Source organism: Oncorhynchus tshawytscha, linkage group LG20 (genome assembly GCF_018296145.1).
Source record: "Oncorhynchus tshawytscha isolate Ot180627B linkage group LG20, Otsh_v2.0, whole genome shotgun sequence".
Taxonomy (NCBI): Eukaryota; Metazoa; Chordata; class Actinopteri; order Salmoniformes; family Salmonidae; genus Oncorhynchus; species Oncorhynchus tshawytscha.
This window is the reverse complement of record NC_056448.1, coordinates 8,362,574-8,385,409: the sequence shown is the minus strand read 5'-3', so window position 1 is coordinate 8,385,409 and position 22,836 is coordinate 8,362,574. Positions and strand designations below refer to the sequence as shown.

At 42.6% G+C, this 22,836-nt stretch overlaps 1 protein-coding gene across 2 annotated transcripts; it reads left to right on the top strand.

Annotated features, from left to right (window-relative positions):
* Window positions 1–9,321: 9,321 nt before the first annotated feature.
* Window positions 9,322–22,723, top strand: LOC112219639 (enolase-phosphatase E1). Of its 2 annotated transcripts, XM_024381086.2 has the most exons (6): window positions 9,328–9,653; window positions 11,485–11,586; window positions 13,907–14,109; window positions 19,285–19,417; window positions 19,758–19,881; window positions 21,834–22,723. In XM_024381086.2, exons 1-6 carry the CDS (start codon window positions 9,570–9,572, stop codon window positions 21,971–21,973), a joined length of 786 nt encoding a protein of 261 aa, XP_024236854.1. In that variant the 5' UTR covers window positions 9,328–9,569; the 3' UTR covers window positions 21,974–22,723. The 2 variants fall into 2 exon arrangements, with proteins under 2 accessions (XP_024236853.1, XP_024236854.1); XM_024381085.2 differs by lacking the exon at window positions 21,834–22,723 and having other exon boundaries at window positions 9,322–9,653; window positions 19,758–21,316.
* The last annotated feature ends 113 nt before the right edge of the window (window positions 22,724–22,836 follow it).

The following is a 22,836-nucleotide window of genomic DNA, read 5'->3' as shown; positions in this document are numbered from 1 at the left end:
CACCAAAGCCCCATATGCTACCCACCATTGCGACCTGTACGCTCTCGTTGGCTGGCCCTCGCTTCATACTCGTCGCCAAACCCACTGGCTCCATGTCATCTACAAGACCCTGCTAGGTAAAGTCCCCCCTTATCTCAGCTCGCTGGTCACCATAGCATCTCCCACCTGTAGCACACGCTCCAGCAGGTATATCTCTCTAGTCACCCCCAAAACCAATTCTTTCTTTGGCCGCCTCTCCTTCCAGTTCTCTGCTGCCAATGACTGGAACGAACTACAAAAATCTCTGAAACTGGAAACACTTATCTCCCTCACTAGCTTTAAGCACCAACTGTCAGAGCAGCTCACAGATTACTGCACCTGTACATAGCCCACCTGTAATTTAGCCCAAACAACTACCTCTTTCCCTACTGTATTTTATTTATTTATTTTGCTCCTTTGCACCCCATTATTTTTATTTCTACTTTGCACATTCTTCCACTGCAAATCTACCATTCCAGTGTTTTACTTGCTATTTTGTATTTACTTTGCCACCATGGCCTTTTTTTGCCTTTACCTCCCTTCTCACCTCATTTGCTCACATCGTATATAGACTTGTTTATACTGTATTATTGACTGTATGTTTGTTTTACTCCATGTGTAACTCTGTGTCGTTGTATGTGTCGAACTGCTTTGCTTTATCTTGGCCAGGTCGCAATTGTAAATGAGAACTTGTTCTCAACTTGCCTACCTGGTTAAATAAAGGTGAAATAAAAGAAAATATCTTTAATATGATCCTAGAGGAAAGTCTGTCCTCAGGTCTGGAGGGAAGCCAAAGTCATTCTGCTACCCACGAGTGGTAAAGAGGTACTAACAGCAGAACTATCAGCTTGCTGCCAGCTCTTAGCAAACAGTTGGAAAAAATTGTGTTTGACCAAATACAATGCTACTTCTCCGTAAACAAACTAACAATAGAGTTTCAGCATGCTTATGGAGAAGGGCACTCAACACATACTGCACTATTAAGAAAATATTTACTAAATATGACTGATGATTGGTTGAAAGAAATGCATAATAAGAAGATTGTGGGAGCTATACTGTTAGATTTCAGTGCAGCCTTTGATATTATTGACAATTTGTTGAGAAAACATGTTCTATGGCTTTTCAACCTCTGCCATATAGTGGATTCAGAACTGAGGGGTTTCTTTAATGGAAGCTTCTCTAATGTCAAACATGTAAAGTGGGGTGTACCAGTAGGCTCTCTACTCTTTTCTATTTTTACCAATGACATGCCACTGGCATTAAACAAAGCACGTATGTCCATGTAAGCGGATGATTCAACCATCAGCAACACCAGCTAATGAAGCCACTGAAACCCTTAACCAAGAGTTGCAGTCTGTTTTGAAACTGGTCCTAAACATCTCTAAAACTAAGCGCATTGTATTTGGTACAAATTATTCCCTAAGTTCTAGACCTCAGCTGAATCTGGTAATGAATGGTGTGGCTGTTGAACAAGTTGAGGAGTCTAAATTACTTGGTGTTACCTTAGATTGTAAACAGTCATAGTAAAAACATATAGATTCAATGGTTGTAAATATGTGGAGAGATCTGTCCGTAATAAAGAGATGCTCTGCGTTTTTTACACCACACCCCACAAGTCCTGCAGGCTCTAGTTCTATCTGATCTTGATTATTGTCCAGCCATAAGGTCAAGTGCTGCAAAGAAAGACCTAGTTAAGCTGCAGCTGGCCCAGAAATGAGCAGCACATCTTGCTCTTCATCTTCATAATCAGAGGACTAACATTAACACTATGCATACCATTCGTTCTTGTCTAAGACTTGAGGTCGGACTAACTGTGTCACTTCTTGTTTTTATAAGAGTATAATGTGTTGGAAATGTCAAATAGTTTGCATTGTAGACTTACGCAAAGCACTCACCCCACTAGACATGCCACCAGTCCGCAGGTCCAGAACAAATTCAAGGAAACCTACAGTATTATACAGAGACATGAGTGCATGGAACTCCCTTCCATCTCATATAGTGCAAGCGAACAGCTGGTTTCAAAAAACAGATAAAACACCTCACGGCACAATGCCTCTCCCCCATGTGATCTACTTGTTGTGTGTATGTACTGACATGTACGTGTAACTGATAGATGCACACACACACACACACACACACACACACACACACACTACATGTTCATGTTTTTAAATTATGTAAATTGTAAAGTCTTGTTTGTAATGTTTTTTTCGTTATATGTCAGACCTCGATAAGACTATCTGTCTCCATTGGCGTTGGCTAATGGGGATCCTAATAAATCAAATCACAACCGTTCTCAGTGGGGGAGGCGCTGTGATCTTTGCTACAAGCACTGGTCCTACCTCAGCTTTGAGTTTTTACGTAAAGGACTATGGTTATGATTGGGAATGTTAAAGCTGATCCTAGATCATCATCATTACAAACAACTTCCTGATTTTAATATTTCTTCATTTTACCAAATGCAATTTATTTTAAAATCTCAGATTTTGGCAAAATAGAGGTTTTGTGGTAAAATTGTCAGCACAGAAAATGCCCTTTTTTGTTGCGTCAAAACGAAATGCTGCATATGATTTCCATTGTAATCAACATACACCAAAGAAACTGAAAAGAAGTTTCAAACATCTCTGCAACAGCCAGACAGATACTGTAATATTTCTCCAGGAGCAGCACCCTGGAGGAGCACAGTTGGATATACAGTATATGCACAGCTGGAGATAGCCAAAGCAAGCATTTCTGTCGCCATATAGTGTTTATTTTCAGACCTCAAATGCGCTTTGACCTCATACAAGTACCAATACATACAGTACAGTATGAAGATAGGCTAAAACTGTTCATCCAATAGAAATCCCCACTCACACTTGTAGGCGATGTCATGGCGACGTTGGTTTGCTAAACTCATGGTCGAAACAGTCGTCTAGCGCCAAATTGCGCATGTGCAAGCCGTCAACTCAAAGGTACTCCTTCGATATAAAGTAATTTCTTACGAAAATGAAAACGTGTCAGTTTGTCACTTTCATGAGGTTGGAGTAGTAACATGTTCAGCTACTTAAGACATTATCCCGAATCTAGGTTGTGCCTTTAGATTTCTAAAAAAAGGAACAACTAAGTACGAATATTTAACTTCTGTTTGGTCTGTTTTACAAGCGTTCCCGGAAATCTCGCGATGTTGTACCTATGGGTTTAGAAACTCTGTGGTCCACAGATGCTGAAGCACTGTAGCTTCACTTTTTGTGATCTCTTCAAGTATTCTGGCCTCATAATTAGATACGCCAGAGCAGATAATCTCTTTATATGGTTAATTATGCAATGCTTTACACATTTTGGCTTGGCTGGTTTGGAAAAGAACGCATTCTACAATATGTGGACTGTGGAATACTTGGGATGGGACATTTGATTGCGCATGCCCCATGCCTGTCCCACACCCACAAATAATCGTAAAATCACCTTTGTGAAAATAGCGGTTTGCCTTCAAAAAAGTATTATTATTTATACATAGTCACTTTACCCCTACCTACATGTACCAATTACCTCGACTAACCTGTACCCCCGAACATTGACTCGTTACCCCCTGTATATAGCCTCATTGTTGTTATTTTATAGTGTTTTTTTTTTTTAATCGACTTTAGTTAATTTAGTAAATATTGTCTTAATACTATTTTATTAAAACTGCATTGTTGTTAAGGACTTGTAAGTAAAGGTCCTATGTGGAGGTGGTGATAGCATTGAAGGGGCAAGAGGCCACAGTGCTGAAGGCAATATGGTGGGGAATACACCACAACCAGTTGCAAATGTTATAAATCAATCAAGTAATCTGGATACACTTACTGTGAAGGTGGATTTTGTAGAATTATAGCCACAGTTATTAACTGTACTGCACATGTTTAAGAATTACAAGAAACTGGACTTCCTTATATCTGCAGCCGATACGTTTTTGGGCCTCAAATGTCCCGCCCTCACAGGCTGGGATCCGTCTGAGCCTGTGTTAGGGACCTGATTAAAATGTTGTGAGAAAAGCAGGCTGATTTAAATTTCGTTATTGATAGCTTGTGTGTGTGTATATATATATATATATATATATACAGTTAAAAAAATATATATATATACTTTTAAAAACGTTTTTTTAACCCTGCATTATTTCCTTTTTGGGAACTTTATTATCCAGCTGCACAGTAGGTGGCGGAATGCACATATTGTTGCAAAGGCCATTATACCAAAGAAGGTTTGTGATGCTCGTTGTTTGGTCCGACTCAGACAGGGTGGCGTGAGTGGTGAAATAGAATAGTCATTGTCTGTTCTTTTGAGTTTTGATGTTTTTGCCTGACAAAGTGATGTTAGGATATATAAGTTATCCTGTATGAGCTTTTGTGCTGAATACATTCCATTGTTACAGGTGTAAAGTTTATGGGCATGTGGCAGTAGTGTGTAGGAGGGAGATTCCTAGGTGTTAGAAGTGTGCAGAAGAACATGAGACAAAGGAATGTGTAGCATTGGGGAAAGTAGTGGTACAGTATGTGTTAATTGTAGGGGTGCTCATGGGGCTGGGGATCAGAAATGTCAGGTGTGAGCGAGGCAGGTTGAGGATTCCAGGATAGTAGTGTCGAAGTTGTCATATGCTGAGGCAGTGAAGAAAGGAGAGGAAGAAGGGTCAAGGGGGAGGGATCCTGAGAGGAGTGGTGTGAGTAGTAGATCTGTACCAGTACAGAGGGATAGGCCAGCAACTGATACAGTTGAAGTCAGAAGTTTACATAAACCTTAGCCAGATATATTTAAACTCAGTTTTTCACAATTCCTGATATTTAATCATAGTAATAATTCCCTGTTTTAGGTCAGTTAGGATTACTCCTTTATTTTAAGAATGTGAAATGTCAGAATAATAGTAGAGAGAATTATTTATTTCAGCTTTTATTTGTTTCATCACATTCCCAGTGGGTCAGAAGTTTACATACACTCAATTAGTATTTGGTAGCATTGCCTTGACATTGTTTAACTTGGGTCAAACGTTTCAGGTAGCCTTCCACAAGCTTCCCACAATAAGTTGGGTGAATTTTGGCCCATTCCTCCTGACAGAGCTGGTGTAACTGAGTCAGGTTTGTAGGCCTCCTTGCTCGCACAAGCCATAACTTTGGAAGAATGCTTGGGGTCATTGTCCATTTGGAAGACCCATTTGCGACCAAGCATTAACTTCCTGACTGATGTCTTGAGATGTTGCTTCAATATATCCACATAATTTTCCGTCCTCATGATGCCATCTATTTTGTGAAGTGCACCAGTCCCTACTGCAGCAAAGCACCCCCACAACATGATGCTGCCACCCCCGTACTTCACGGTTGGGATGGTGTTCTTCAGCTTGCAGGCATCCCCATTTTTCCTCCAAATATAAAGATGGTCATTATGGCCAAACAGTTCTATTTTTGTTTCATCAGACCAGAGGACATTTCTCCAAAAAGTTGGATCTTTGTCCCCATGTGCAGTTGCAAACCGTAGTCTGGCTTTTTTATGGCGGTTTTGGAAGTGGCTTATTCCTTGCTGAGCGGCCTTTCAGGATATGTCGATATAAGCCTTGTTTTACTGTGGATATAGATACTTTTGTAACTGTTTCCTCCTGCATCTTCTCAAGGTTCTTTGCTGTTGTTCTGGGATTGATTTGTGCTTTCGCACCAAAGTACGTTCATCTCTAGGAGACAGAACACATCTCCTTCCTGAGCAGTATGACAGCTGCATGGTCCCATGGTGTTTATACTTGCGTACTATTGTTTGTACAGATGAACGTGGTACCTTCAGGCATTTGGAAATTGCTCCCAACGATGAACCAGACTTGTGGAGGTCTACAATTTCTTTTCTGAGGTCTTGGCTGATATCTTTTGATTTTCCCATGATGTCAAGCAAAGAGGGAGTTTGAAGGTAGGCCTTGGAATACATCCATAGGTAAACCGCCAATTGACTCAAATGATGTCAATTAACCTATCAGAAGCTTCTAAAGCCATGACATAATTTTCTGGAATTTTCCAAGCTGTTTAAAGGCACAGTCAACTTAGTGTACGTAAACTTCTGACCCACTGGAATTGTGATACAGTGAATTATAAGTTAAATAATCTGTCGATAAACAATTGTTGGAAAAATTACTTGTATTATGCACACAGTAGATGTCCTAACTGACTCGCCAAAACTATAGTATGTTAACAAGACATTTGTGGAGTGGTTGAAAAATTAGTTTTAATGACTCAAACGTAAGTATATGTAAACTTCCGACTTCAACTGTAGATGTTTCAGTAAGATTGATTTTTTTTTGTTGCATTTATAGCAATGGTTATCAACTGTACTGCAAGAATGGAATGTAGGTCGCCGAAAATTGAGGTTGTGGTGGCAGCTGCAGAGAGGTATTTGAGTGAGAGACTTGTCATCAGAGGAGATACAAGGTGTGTTAAGTGGTGGTGTCCAACCCTTCAAATCAAATCACATTTATTTATATAGCCCTTCGTACATCAGCTGATATCTCAAAGTGCTGTACAGAAACCCAGCCTAAAACCCCAAACAGCAATCAATGCAGGTGTAGAAGCACGGTGGCTAGGAAAAACTCCCTAGAAAGGCCAAAACCTAGGAAGAAACCTAGAGAGGAACCAGGCTATGTGGGGTGGCCAGTCCTCTGCCGGGTGGAGATTATAACAGAACATGGCCAAGATGTTCAAATGTTCATAAATGACCAGCATGGTCGTATAATAATAAGGCAGAACAGTTGAAACTGGAGCAGCAGCACGGTCAGGTAGACTGGGGACAGCAAGGAGTCATCATGTCAGGTAGTCCTGGGGCATGGTCCTAGGGCTCAGGTCCTAGTTGAAACTGGAGCAGCAGCACGGTCAGGTGGACTGGGGACAGCAAGGAGTCATCATGTCAGGTAGTCCTGGGGCATGGTCCTAGGGCTCAGGTTCTCCGAGAGAGAGAAAGAAAGAGAGAATTAGAGAGAGCATATGTGGGGTGGCCAGTCCTCTTCTGGCTGTGCCGGGTGGAGATTATAACAGAACATGGCCAAGATGTTAAAATGTTCATAAATGACCAGCATGGTCGTATAATAATAAGGCAGAACAGTTGAAACTGGAGCAGCAGCACGGTCAGGTGGACTGGGGACAGCAAGGAGTCATCAGTCAGTCCTGGGGCATAGGGCTCAGGTAGTGGAGCAGCAGCACAGCCCTGGGGCATGGTCCTGGGGCATGGTCCTAGGGCTCAGATCCTCCGAGAGAGAGACAGAAAGAGAGAATTAGAGAATGCACACTTAGATTCACACAGGACACCGAATAGGACAGGAGAGGTACTCCAGATATAACAAACTGACCCTAGCCCCCCGACACATTAACTACTGCAGCATAAATACTGGAGGCTGAGACAGGAGGGGTCAGGAGACACTGTGGCCCCATCTGAGGACACCCCCAGACAGGGCCAAACAGGAAGGATATAACCCCACCCACTTTGCCAAAGCACAGCCCCCACACCACTAGAGGGATGTCTTCAACCACCAACTTACCATCCTGAGACAAGGCTGAGTATAGCCCACAAAGATCTCCGCCATGGCACAACCCAAGGGGGGGCACCAACCCAGACAGGATGACCACATCAGTGAATCAACCCACTCAGGTGACGCACCCCTTCCAGGGACGGCATGAGAGAGCCCCAGTAAGCCAGTGACTCAGCCCCTGTAATAGGGTTAGAGGCAGAGAATCCCAGTGGAAAGAGGGGAACCGGCCAGGCAGAGACAGCAAGGGCGGTTCGTTGCTCCAGAGCCTTTCCGTTCACCTTCCCACTCCTGGGCCAGACTACACTCAATCATATGACCCACTGAAGAGATGAGTCTTCAGTAAAGACTTAAAGGTTGAGACCGAGTTTGCGTCTCTGACATGGGTAGGCAGACCGTTCCATAAAAATGGAGCTCTATAGGAGAAAGCCCTGCCTCCAGCTGTTTGCTTAGAAATTCTAGGGGACAATTAGGAGGCCTGCGTTTTGTGACCGTAGCGTACGTGTAGGTATGTACGGCAGGACCAAATCAGAGAGATAGGTAGGAGCAAGCCCATGTAATGCTTTGTAGGTTAGCAGTAAAACCTTGAAATCAGCCCTTGCTTTGTCAGGAAGCCAGTGTAGAGAGGCTAGCACTGGAGTAATATGATCACATTTTTTGGTTCTAGTCAGGATTCTAGCAGCCGTATTTAGCACCAACTGAAGTTTATTTAGTGCTTTATCCGGGTAGCCGGAAAGTAGAGCATTGCAGTAGTCTAACCTAGAAGTGACAAAAGCATGGATTAATTTTTCTGCATCATTTTTGGACAGAAGGTTTCTGATTTTTGCAATGTTACGTAGATGGAAAAAAGCTGTCCTTGAAATGGTCTTGATATGTTCTTCAAAAGAGAGATCAGGGTCCAGAGTAACGCCGAGGTCCTTCACAGTTTTATTTGAGACGACTGTACAACCATTAAGATTAATTGTCAGATTCAACAGAAGATCTCTTTGTTTCTTGGGACCTAGAACAAGCATCTCTGTTTTGTCCGAGTTTAAAAGTAGAAAGTTTGCAGCCATCCACTTCCTTATGTCTGAAACACATGCTTCTAGCAAGAGCAATTTTGGGGCTTCACCATGTTTCATTGAAATGTACAGCTGTGTGTCATCCGCATAGCAGTGAAAGTTAACATTATGTTTTCGTATAACATCCCCAAGAGGTAAAGTATATAGTGAAAACAATAGTGGTCCCAAAACGGAACCTTGAGGAACACCGAAATTTACAGTTGATTTGTCAGAGGACAAACCATTCACAGAGACAAACTGATATCTTTCCGACAGATAAGATCTAAACCAGGCCAGAACTTGTCCGTGTAGACCAATTTGGGTTTCCAATCTCTCCAAAAGAATGTGGTGATCGATGGTATCAAAAGCAGCACTAAGGTCTAGGAGCATGAGGACAGATGCAGAGCCTCGGTCCGATGCCATTAAAATGTCATTTACCACCTTCACAAGTGCCGTCTCAGTGCTATGATGGGGCCCTTACTGCTGCTCGATCATCCTATTTTTCTAACTTAATTGAGGAAAATAAGAACAATCCGAAATTCCTTTCGGTTTTTGGCTTGAGGTAGGAATAAATAGATTTAAATAATGGAGTAGGGTGGTATTTTTGTGTGTGTGTGTAGTATTGTTAGATGGTATTTGTTAATTTATTTTCAAGCAAAGTATAAGGGAGTTGTACTCCAGTCTAGTAGGTGGCGGTAATGCAACATGTATAGGATGCCAACCGCTGTTAAGCCTCATCAAAGAAGAAGATACCAAAGAAGCAGAACACTTCCTGGGCACGCGGCTATTATTATGCACGCTCAATGTGTTGAGAACGTTCAAATGGGTCTGCTGACGTGACGAGCCTCCACTACCCAACATTAGCTAATTGAAAAGGAACCTAACACGACTTGGAAAGGAATTGGTTGTCCTCTTTCTTAGGTTGGCTACCGTATTTTTTTCAACCTGGATAGCTGAGTAGATAGCTTAACTAACAATCGCCATACTTGGTGGATTTAGACAGAAACATGGATATGGTTTTAATCCCTGCAAACACTACCGCACTTTTGCTGGATATTGAAGGAACCACGACACCAATAACGTTTGTGAAGGTAGGACAACGAGCTGAGTTTAATATATGGCATTTGAGGTGTGTATTGTAGCTCGCAAGTTACATTCTTTGCTAGACCGATTGCTACCCAATGAGCAAAATGACGTTGAAAATACGTCTTATCCAGACGTTGGAATTTGGTTAATTAGCCACAATTATCCTTGCTAGCTAGGTAGTTCGCTGGTGTAGTGTTAATTTCATCAACAACTACTCATCAACCTATTTTTCTTGACAAACTATTACTAATAACTTCATTTTATTTGACACAAATGTGACGAGACAAATGCCATGTGACAGTAATGGACAATCAATTTGACATCAAGCTCCCTTTCATCTTTTATCTATTCCTAAACCTTCATGCATGCAGAATATGACATGCAATCCTCACATTGGTAAAATTTTAAATTCAGTTGCGTCGTCTCCCAAACAGCTCCCAGGTGGTCACTTCAGTTACTCGTCAATCGTTTGAACTGATCTGAAGCCAAGACACTTGACTTGTAACTAAACTCAACTAGAACCAATGTTTACACTCTCTCGCTCTTACTTTAACGTAGGCAATTTTGCATTCATCTGTGTGGCCTCAGTTGACAAATGCGAGTTGCGGTTGCTTTTTTCCAATGGGGAAAAATGAATGATATTAGTAGTACAGTAATACTTTCTGGCATTTTTGGAAAGCAAAAATTCTCCCATTTTCAAGGAAACCACTGTTATTGAACCCCTTGATGGTTATGATGGGGAGAAAATCAGTTGTAAATTGTGTAACCTGTAGGCTTTATATCCTACATGGTTAATTATGGCTGGCATTGGTTACAATCTGACACAATATCAATGTTGCCAGCTAAAGTATACAAGGGGATATAGTAGCCTTGTACATCTAGGCCTATCTGAATGTGCACATGATGGAAGTTAGAGGTTGCCTAAATATTCATTATTTAATAGAAAAAAATGCACGGACTATATTGTGACCTAAAATGGCTGACTAAAACTAGACTAAAATTGTCCAGAGGTTTAGTCGACTGAACTAAAACTAACGAAGGATGACATTATCAAACGGTGACGTAAGACTAAAAGGTATTTTAAGATTACATCTAAAATAGCTGCCAAAATTAACACCGTTAGCGTAGCTTGCTTGCTTTACATCGATTTGATACAGTCAATAAAATAACATCAATGTATATCGCAGCCTCTGGCTAGTGCTCGTGAACCACAGGCAGGATTTGGTATGATTGCAGGCAGTCTGTTTACCTGTCTAGATGTGAAAGCGTGCTATGCGAGTGCACAGTTTAGGAATCGTTCAATTGGATTGGGGGGGGGTGGGGGTAGCATCCCCAACACTGGGCACGTGCTGCTAAAACGGGTGCTGCTAAAACGGGTACAGCAACGGGTTTGGTGATATCTCGCAAGCTGTTGCTATGGATTGCCCTTCAGACCCAGTTTATTAATAGATTAAATAATTAAAGGTGTCTAAATTTGAGCTAAGTACAGTAGAGCACAGATTAATTCCTTACAGTACAATATAGTACATTATACTGTATTTTACGATAAGCTGCTCTACTGTATTGTACTGAACTAGACTCAACTGTACTGTGCTCTACTGTACTGTGCACTCCAAACTTGTGAAAGATGGACTGATTTGATATGATTTGGACTGGACCAAAGCTGAACCAATTAGATGTCCAAAAATGCATGTAGACCTTGAAATCAAGGACATTGTGGACAAACCAAATGTCTGTCTTTTCAACATCCATGAACAAGGGGAGTCGAATGGTGCACACTAGGTAATGAATGACAGCTAGCTAGCTATATGCTAATAGTGCTATTTTCTCCTGTAGGACATTTTATTCCCATACATCAAAGATCATCTTGAAGAGCATCTGTCTGCGCATTGGGAAGAAGATGAATGCAAACAAGATGTGCATCTCCTGAAGAAACAGGTAACTGGTTTTCTGAAAACCGTGGACAATGATGAGCAGTCAGCAGTAACCTCACACATCAGACAGAATATGCATACATTCTGGGTGAAAACATGTACCTTGTTCTTTGTTGAAACTGTTAATGATTGCTTATGTGGTATGCCTCAGATTAGTACATTATGAATCAGCAGTTCAGAGTTGGGCATCTACAGTGGGTTTGGCCCAAATATATAAACTCAGCAAAAAAAAGAAACGTCCTGTCACTGTCAACGGTGTTTATTTTCAGCAAACTTAACATGAGTAAATATTTGTATGAACATAAGATTCAACAACTGAACATGTTCCACAGACATGTGACTAACAGAAATATATTAATGTGTCACTGAACAAAAGGGGGGGGGGATCAAAAGTAACAGTCAGTATCTAGAATGTGGCCACCAGCTGCATTAAGTACTGCAGTGCATCTCCTCCTCATGGACTGCACCAGATTTGTCAGTTCTTTCTGTGAGATGTTACCCCACTCTTCCACCAAGGCACCTGCAAGGTCCCGGACATTTCTGGGGGGAATGGCCCAAACCTTCACCCTCCGATCCAACAGGTCCGAGACGTGCTCAATGAGATTGAGATCCGGTCTCTTCGCTGGTCATGGCAGAACACTGACATTCCTGTCTTGCAGGAAATCACGCACAGAACAAGTAGTATGGCTGGTGGCATTGTCATGCTGGAGGGTCATGTCAAGATGAGCCTGCAGGACGGGTACCACATGAGGGAAGAGTGTCTTCCCTGTAATGCACAGCATTGAAATTGCCTGCAATGACAAACAGCTCAGTCCAATGATGCTGTGACACACCACCCCAGACCATTAAGGACCCTCCACCTCCAAATCGATCCCGCTCCAGAGTACAGGCCTTGGTGTAACGCTCATTCCTCAACAATAAAGGCGAATCCGACCATCACCCCCGGTGAAACAAAACCGCGACTTTTCAGTGAAGAGCACTTTTTGCCAGTCCTGTCTGGTCCAGCGACGATGGGTTTGTGCCCATAGGCGCCGGTGATGTCTGGTGAGAATCTGCCTTACACAGGCCTACAAGACCTCAGTCTAGCGCTTCTCAGTCTATTGCAGACAGTCTAAGCACTGATAGAGGGATTGTGCGTTCCTGGTGTAACTCGAGCGGTTGTTGTTGCCATCCTGTACCTGTCCTGCAGGTGTGATGTGCGGGTGGTGTTACACGTGGTCTGCCACTGCGAGGACGATCAGCTGTCCATCCCTGTAGCGCTATCTTAGGCGTCTCACAGTACGGACATTGCAAGTTATTGCCCTGGCTACATCTGCAGTCCTCATGCCTCCTTGCAGCATGTCTAATTCATGTTCACGCAGATGAGCAGGGACCCTGGGCATCTTTCTTTTTGGTGTTTTTCAGAGTCAGTAGAAAGGCCTCTCTTTTTAGTGTCTTAACTTTTCATAACTGTAACTTTAATTATCTGCTGTTGGTGTTTTAACGACCGTTCCACAGGTGCATGTTCATTAATTGTTTGGTTCATTGAACAAGCATGGGAAGTGTTTAGACCCTTTACAATGAAGAGATGTGAAGTTAGTTGGATTTTTACTAATCTTTGAAAACAGGGTCCTGAAAAAGGGATATTTCTTTTTTTCCCCCTGAGTATAGCTATGTAGGTCACAGATTAATGGGTGTATTTGATTAGCTGCTGGGCCATAAGTGCCCTGCATCCTGTCAGTTGGGATGACATGAGTGGAAGCGATGAGACAAGCATTCAGAGCTGTACTCATGTTCACTGGCTGCTGAAGTCTAGCAGACCTACTGCAGGAAGCTCTTTGTTGTTTTTTTACACCAGGGAAGGACTGGCAAACTAGGGTGGTTGAACTCCTTTGAGGGCCACTTGACTGCTTTAGATCAAAACTACCATTTGACTGACTAGATCGGTCATTTGACTGACTAGATCGGTGGGGGGGTTGTTGAGGAACACTGACATAATTCATGGAAAGCTATCTACATCCGAGAAACACTTGACTACAGTAAATTCTGTAACATTGGGTTCTTCAATAAGGGATGCAGCCAGGTGGTCTGTGACTGGAGCTAATGAGTTCTCCTCCATTGAGCTTATTGATTTGCAGAATGCAGAACAGTGAGAAGTTCTCATAATAGCGTGGCGGCTACCATATCTAATTTACAGGAATTAACAGTTTTCAGTCGGCCAAGAGCGGTCTGTCTTCAATGTTGGATAACCCCAAGAGTTGTCGATAGTTAATTCAAACCCTGCTCCCTAATGAACATGACCCTGATTAACCCTTGACCCTGTGCTGATCCTTTCATCATGTTAGGTTGAGGAGGACCTGCGTCTGAACCGAGCATGTGCACAGCACGCCCTGGACCAGTCTGGGCACACGGACGAGGAGAAAGCCATCAGAGAGGTGGTGGACAACGTGCTGTGGCAGATGGCTTCAGACAGGAAGACCACAGCCCTGAAACAGCTGCAGGGACACATGTGGAGGGCGGCCTACACTGCTGGGAGAATCAAAGGCGAGTAAGTAGACAGAAGTTTTCCTTTTATTGCACTGAGGGTACTGTATGAGGGATGAATCCTAAATCGATTTTAGTGCAAATATCCCAGATATAATTTTGTGGTTAACATAAGACAGAGCTGCAGTTCCTGACAAATAGTGCCTTCGGAAAGTATTCAGACCCCTTGACTTTTCCCACATTTTGTAACGTCACAACCTTATTCTAAAATTGATTAAATCATTTTCCCCCTCATCAATCGACACACAGTACCCCATAATGACAAAGCAAAAACAGGTTTTTAGAAGTTTTTGCTAATTTATCAACAAACAAAATATGGAAATATCACATTTACGTAAGTATTCACTCTTTACTTTGTTGAAGCACCTTTGGCAGCGATTACAGTATGACGCTACAAGCTTGGCACACCTGTATTTGCTGAGTTTCTCTGCAGATTCTCTCAAGCTCTGTCAGGTTGGATGGGGAGTGTTGCTTGCACAGCTATTTTCAGTTCTCTCCAGAAATGTTAGATCGGGTTCAAGTCCGGGCTCTGGCTGGGCCAATCAAGTACATTCAGGGACTTGCCCCAAAGCCACTCCTACGTCGTCTTGGCTGTGTGCTTCGGGTTGTTGTCCTATTGGAAGGTGAACCTTCACCCCAGTCTGTGAACCTGGCCAGAGTGCTTAGGACTTCATCAAGGACCTCTGTTTTTTTGTTCCATTCGTCTTTGCCTCAATCCTGACTAGTCTCCCAGTCCCTGCCGCTGAAAAACATCCCTACAACATGATGATGCTGCTACCACCATGCATCGCCTTAGGGATGGTGCCAGGTTTCCTCCAGATGTGACGCTTGGCATTGAGGCCGAAGAGTTCAATCTTGGTTTCATCATGAGAATCTTGTTTCTCATGGTGTGAGTCATAAAGTGCCTTTTGGCAAACTTGTTAGTTAGACATTCACAGCCTTTGGTTCTTATATCCATCAATGAGCTTGCTGTACCTTTCTACTGGCAATTTGGGCCACTCTTCAGCAGCAAACTGCTATAATTCTTTAATGTCTGAGGGGTTCCCTCAACCAACTGCTGTTTTCAGATCTCACCATAGGTTTTGGATGGGATTTACATCTCTTCGCTGGCCACTCCAGAACAGTTCAGCGTTTTCTTCTTGAATCATTACTGGGTGCTTTTTGATGTGTGTTCGGAGTTGTCATGCTGTAAGAACCACAGACTTCAATGGAGACCCAGTTTTTGCACACTGGGTTGAACATTTGACTCAGACACCTGATAATCTGCTGATTTCATGATGCATTGCGCACGTTCAAGGCCCCCAGTACCAGAGGCAGCCAAGCAAGAGATTCCCTAAGAACACGCCACTTCGATACAGCTACGACCGGAAGTGACTTACGCAGCAGTTTAGGAGAATTGGGATGAGGTTAGGGTTAGTGAAAATGCTCTCCTAACCTGCTATGAAAAGCTTCTTCCGGTTGACGCTGTATCGAAGTGGTGTTTTTAGGGAGTCCCAGCAAGCAACCCCACTGCATTATCAAACCTCTCCCATGTTTGATTGTAGGGAGGATGTTATTTTCATTGAACACTTCATTTGGTCATCATTGATCTGTATAGCCAAAGATCTCTAATTTTGTTTCAATGATCCACAGAAGTTTCCTAGAATTTGGGCTTGTTTAGTTGGGTTTTTGAGAAGTTCAATTAGGCTTTCTTGTCTCCTTCAGCAGTGGGTTCTTCGTATGTTTACCAACGACCAAAGGAAGCATTCAAAGAAAAGAACACCCTCCCTACAATCTAACATGGGTGAGGTTTGATAATGCTGTGGGGTTGCTTTTCTGCTGAAGAGTGCCAAATTGCCCGTTTTTAAAGGTGCAGCTAGCTCATTGGATTTGTTGGCAGTTATCTTGGCCAAAGGCTGTGCAACTAAGTACTACCTCCGGAGTGTCAATCATTTTGTCCATGCCACTTGTTTTTTTACGAACAAAAATTTTAATTAGCTTTGCAATGTTGAAATTCCAATAACAAGGTGTGGAGACCCAAAGGTATTTTCCTCTTTAAAAAATATTTAAAAAAAAATATATATTTTTAAAGTACTGGGGGGCGGGGAAGGCATGGCCAGCCATTGAGAAATGCTTATTGAAATGTTCGATTGTTATGGATTTATCAGTGGTGACCGTGTTACCTAGCCTCAGTGCAGTGGGAAGCTGGGAGGAGCTGCTCTTGTTCTCCATGGACTTGTGTCCTAAAACTTTTTGGAGTTAGAGCTACAGGATGCAAATTTCTGCTTGAAAAAGCTAGCCTTTGCTTTCCTGACTGCGTCTGCTGGTTCCTGACTTCCCTGAACAGTTGCATATCGTGGGGACGATTCAATGCTATTGCAGTCTGCCACAGGATGTTTTTGTGCTGGTCAAGGGCAGTCAGGTCTGGAGTGAACCAAGGGCTATATCTCTTCTTAGTTCTGCATTTTTTGAATGGGGAATGCTTATTTAAGATGGTGAGGAAATTACTTTTAAAGAATGACCAGGCATCCTCGACTGACGGGATGAGGTCAATATCCTTCCAGGATACCCGGGCCAGGTCGACTAGAAAGGCCTGCTCGCAGAAGTGTTTTGGGGAGCGTTTGACAGTGATGAGGTTGTGGCCATTTGACCGTGGATACAGGCAATGAGGCAGTGATCGCTGAGATCGTGATTGAAAACAGTGGATGTGTATTTGGAGGGCAAGTTGGTCAGGATAATGTCTGAGGGTGCCCATGTTTACGGATTTAGAGTTGTACCTGGTGGGTTCCTTGATGATTTGTGAGATTGAGGGCATCTAGCTTAGATTGTAGGACTGCCGGGGTGTTAAGCATATCCCAGTTTAGGTCACCTAACAGAACGAACTCTGAAGCTAGATGGGGGGCGATCAATTCACAAATGGTGTCCAGGGCACAGCTGGGAGCGGAGGGGGGTTGATAGCAGGCGGCAAGAGTGAGATTTATTTCTGGAGTGCATTTCTGGAATGCATTGGCAGGGCAATTCAAGCAAAGCCAATATGCGGTTATATTGTATTGGGCCTATAGCTTACTGTACAAACCTTATTGCCACAGTTCTGTTTTTAATTAGTTAATGTTGCATAGGGTTATGTTTTTAAAAAATATATAAAAAAATAGGAGTGGTAGATCTTGGCTTGTGACCACTGTTAACAATATCAATGTTTCCCTTTACTGTGGCAATTGTGATTAAATCAACGCAATATTAGCCACTTTCAATGCAACATACCAAAACAAATTTTGTTGTAGGCAGAACGCATCAGAGTAGGATTCTATTGCATTGACACGCACGACTCCGCCCATACTCTAGTGTACACAGACCGGTGCGGCATAAACAATCTGAGCTGCAGTAGGCCTTTATGCAAGTAGAACATATGGATCTGTGCCATTTACTTTGAACTGGACTGTGTTTACAGCATGAGCGGTCAGCAGTAGATGAGCTTGTTTTGAGATGTAAAGCGAGAGCTGCATATAGCCACGTGTGCATATTCTGTTCAAATCCTTTGCTAGTTAGTGAGTTATTAGCCCAGTTAGATGATTTGTAGTCTAAGGGAGTGATTGCTTCCTACAAGGGCACAAAACGTATACATTTCTAGACCGAAAAGTGAGTCAGGTATCGATATTTTGAGACCGGCTTGAATAAGCTAAGTGGAGGCAGAGGGTAGCATCATTTGTCTGATTCTCTGTAATAATGGTATGGGAATAATAATGCATTTTATTTTGAAGTGTTTTCTTGCATCAAGCACAACATTTTCAGTCACATCCTTGTCTGAAGGACAAGTGGATAAACAGGTTAATGCCCTGCATGTTTATTTTCAAAAGTCTCATGGAATGTAGGCCTACATTGAACACCACATATTGGCTACATACCAGAACAGATATTTCCATGTTAAAATGTTATGCAATGCATTTATTTTCTCCATTGTTTTAGATGGTAGGCCACTGGTAGGCCTACATTCTAATCAAGTAGCCTACATGGCCACTGTTAAAACTAACGTAAAGCAGGACAGCCTCAGTGGTCACATGTACAGGGTTGCAGGTGTGATTGCAGGGTGCAGTAAAAATCTAAGCCTCTGAGCTTTAACATTTTTTTGTATTTTTTTATTCACCTTTATTTAACCAGGTAGGCTAGTTGAGAACAAGTTCTCATTTGCAACTGCGACCTGGCCAAGAAAGCAAAAACAGTGTGACACAGACAACACGAGTTACACATGGAGTAAACGATAAACAAGCCAATAACACAGTAGAAAAAAATAGTCTGTTGGCTGGGATTGGAGTAGCCAGGAGGAAGGTATGGCTAGCCGTTGAGAAGTGCTTATTGACATTTTCGATTATCATGGATTTATCAGTGGTGACCGTGTTACCTAGCCTCAGTGCAGTGGAAAGCTGGGAGGTGCTGTACTTGCTTTCTATGGACTTTAGTGTCCCAAAACTTTTTGGAGTTAGAGCTACAGGATGTGAATTTCTGCTTGAAAAAACTAGCCTTTGCTTTCCCAACTGACTGCGTGTATTGGTTCCTGACTTCCCTGAACAGTTGCATATCGTGGGGACGATTCAATGCTATTGCAGTCCGCCACAGGATGTTTTTGTCCTAGTCAAGGGCAGTCAGGTCTGGAGTGAACCACGGGCTATATCTGTTCTTAGTTCTGCATTTTTTGAACGGGGCGGAAGGTGAGGAAATTCCTCACCATCACAAACACTTGGGGTTGAAATTTGGATAGATTCTTGCCAGCCTGTCATGAGTAATGGAAATGGTGCAACACTTTTTGATCTGAATGAGCCCATACTTTTGTGTAAAATTGTGTGGATACGCTCTAATACTACGTTGCCATATGTCGTTGGTTTATTTTCCAGTTCAACTTATTTTAGAAGAAATGGGAAATTTATTTAAGGGAAGGACAAGGGTGCCAATATATTTGGCCACAACTGTATCTGTGCACAGATTGAGAGATTATTATTTTTTTCCCCTGCAGGAATGGAGATCTACAGGTTGTGTTTAGTCTTAATGTAGTGGTATTAATGCTAATTGTTTCTAAACTGCCTGTGAGAGGATCAAGTCCTATTGTACTGCTGCATTTCTTCCAAATGTCCCCTTCAAACCATCATTGTCTGGAGTCCTGTTGACTCATCCTGACCGTATTACTAATGTGTGTGTGCGTGTGAACCAGGCTGTACCAGGATGTGGTTCCATCCATCAGGAGGTGGAGACTGCAAGGCCTGAAGGTCTATATCTACTCATCTGGCAGCGTGGAAGCCCAGAAACTACTGTTTGGATACTCTGTAGAGGGAGATGTCCTAGATGTAAGGAACTCTTCTCTTTTATAAACTTTTTAGAACACACACTAATCTCTCTGGTTCATTGTAATTAGGGGTGTGAATATTGAAACACAGTTGGGATTGTTAACGTTTAGAAAAAGTCAATCGATAAACAATGATGGGTGGGGGGGGGTCTCACAAAATAAATCACAGTGCAGTTATCACAATTTTTATTTTCTGTGTTATAGCCTAACTAGACAATAGTTAGGCTATAATGCCAAGTTGTGTAATTTGAAGGAATTTTGTAGTCCTGTAATTTTGTAGTCCTAGTCCTGGAATTTTGTAGTCCTACTCCCAGCTAACTTCAGATTCTTTATCCTTTCAGCTATTTGATGGCCACTTCGACACCAACATAGGCGCCAAAGTAGAAAGTAAAAGCTATGAGAGAATTGCGGAGAGAATGGGCTGCCTGTCTGAGGAAATCATGTTCCTGACAGATATCACACGGGGTAAGTGTTGTAGCAGGCAAATGAGTTCAACGGTGAATGCTCTTTACATATTGTTTGGGCCAGAGCCTTTCTACCTAGCTGGATCAGCCTCCGAAGCTTTGCCAACCTTAGCTATGACTGAGTTCCACAGTGGAATTTCCCACTTGCTTGTCAAAGGGCTTGTCCTAAACTACAACAACCCAGCTTGCATTAGACAAGTACATATGCTGCTTATAGAATATCAAATGGGCATATTTTAACTTGTATTTATTTTCCTGTTTTATGGACTGTTTTATGGACACGCATGTTCTCAATAACCTATTGGGTAACATGAAGGAAGATGATACGTTTACCTGATAACTGAAGCCATGTAGCTAGCCCTGCTTTAGAGCAGAATAGCACTTGGAAAGGCTGTTCTATCAGCGTTAAATTAGTACAGTGTTAGAGCTATATGCTGTACTGCATCAGAGTGCGAGCCTCCCCTGAGGTATGGCGACTACATGTCTCGGATTGCGCGGGACAGTCCAGCAGTTTGGCCCTTTGTCCCCCATCCCGCAACTATACTGTTATGTCCTGCATTTTATCAACAAATTAAAATTTCTTATTTTACATTTGTCCCGTTTTTCATTCGAACCGGTCTCTTGCAGTTAGGCTTATGGAATGATGTAGGCCTATATCATTAGGATTTGGTACAGGGGTGTTGAACACTTCTCCAATCGTTGCTGAGATCTGATTCTGTGCAAGACGAGACACAGGCCAATGTCAACCAATGACATTTCTCAAATCCTTTCGGGCTAAATTCCAGCTGAACTCAGAGGACAGTTAGGCCTAACTACTTACAAAAAGCTGATGAAGAGTAAGTCCACAGCTGTATTAGACTGAAAGATGGGCTATAGGGTGATTGTCAAACTTGAGGCTCTCTATGCTCATTAGTTGCTCATTCATCATATTTTCTACTACTTCACTCAATCCCGTTATACATTCCCTGAGACCAACCAGAAATGTTTCCTTGGCCACACACTCCCAGATTTTCATAAAACAGCCACATGTGGTGTGTGTTTATTTATTTAGTTTTTTTTTGCGCATCACCAAAAGAGTAGGCTAGGTGTGCTTCAGTTGGCTCATTCAGTGCAGCGGGAGAAGGGGTGTAGTGCTGCAGGAGCAGTGCCACTTCTTACAGTGGTGCTCATCTAGTAAAGTTGGATCAAAGCTGAATCCATGTCTTGGAATATCACACGGTTGAAATAGTATTCTATATAATAGCATAGTATAATGTTACTGTTACTAATTTCTTGAGATTTTAAAAATGGTTAGCTGAATAGTACATTTATAAAAAATCAAATGCAATCAAAACTCCACAGCGAGGCAGAATGGGATTTTGATTGGAGAGAAGAAAAAAAAACTAAGGCTATATAGTTTAACACAATCTTTTCTCATTTTCTCACAAAACAGTCATTCAAGAAGATCTAAATGAATATTCCAATGAAACCGATTTGAGATCAAATGATTGGCATGCAGTTTGGACATTTCACTGTAAAATGTGAAGAATTGTCCATATTAGGTAGCCTGACTTGGTGTTTTGAGGGTATTACAAATACTAATTTCATAGGCAGATGTTGCAGTTGGAGGATGCATTTTGTATAAAGATATTCAATGGGCTACATTAGTGGAGGGGTGCGAATGTCCTTCAAACTCATTGATTTGGATATTTTTAAATGTGGTCACCCTACCCTGAGGGGAAGCGGATGCCATCGCATGGAGAGCCACACGGCTGCCTCAGGCTGGCCCCACAATCACCTTTAATGTTCTACCTTCCTTTGTTGTGTAGGTTGTTAGCTTAGCTTACAACCAAGGGTTAGTGCCTCTGTTACACCGTCACTGGGACTTGGGTGAGCCTGCTGTCCTGGGATCCTAGTGTGACTCAGTGAGCATGATCGAGAGGAGGATATTTGTGCTTTTGTTCTTCCCTGCAGAGGCCAAGGCAGCGGAGGATGCGGGTGTGAACGTGGCGGTGGTGGTGCGGCCGGGGAACATGGAGCTGACGGAGGAGGAGAGGTCACACTATAACCTCATTACAACTTTCAGCCAACTGGAAGTGACGGGCGGCGTTTAACACTGGAGGGGAGAGATGCTGCCGTTCGAATTCTGCCCTTTTCCTCCTCAGTGTGCACTCATTGACTCCCCCCTTGTGGATGTAAAGGTACTGGATAAGTGTACGCATGGGAGGTTTCGGCAAATCTATCTAACACCTTTTTTTGTTTTTAAATACATGAGGGGGAGTAATGAGTGTACACTTGGGAGAGAATTGGAACACAGCTAGAGAGAGGAAGAACACTTACTCACTAGCCCCGTTCAATCATGTTCCCTAGCCTCTTCCCCTAGCACCTACTGCTCCTTAGATCTTATCAAAGGACTGGAATGGTAAAAGCAAAGTGATTGACGCTCCTTTTTTAAGCCTATTGGAGAGCCAGGTGGAGCTATTGCTTTCCCCTATCTGGTCCTTACAGACTCTGAAGGGGAGTGGGCTATGAGAAGAAGCTACTAACCGAAATTGAACCAGGCCACTCTCATAAGAACTGTTTGTCCAAGGGGAGGGGAATGGGAGGGTCGGCCATTGATCCAAGGATTTTGGGAGTGCACTAAGAGGAGCCTGGGTGCCAGTCTGTTTCTGCTCTAGCCAACATGTCGTTGTCTTAGCCAGGTAACTGTGTAGCGTTGTTGAACACAGAAACAGTCGGGTATCTAGGCTACACCCAGGGTACCAAGAGTCGTACCAGTCTGCAGACTGCACATTTTAAGGAACCTCCCAGGGTTTCTTTCACCTTTTTTTAAGCATTTTAAATAAAAAACATATTTAAGTTGATCACTTTATTTGTATTTAACTAATGTGGTTCAAAATCTGTGTTTGTTTCCATTGAGTCACATTGGGCTATACTCAATCTTGTACAGTACATTAATCAGAATGCAAAGACAGGT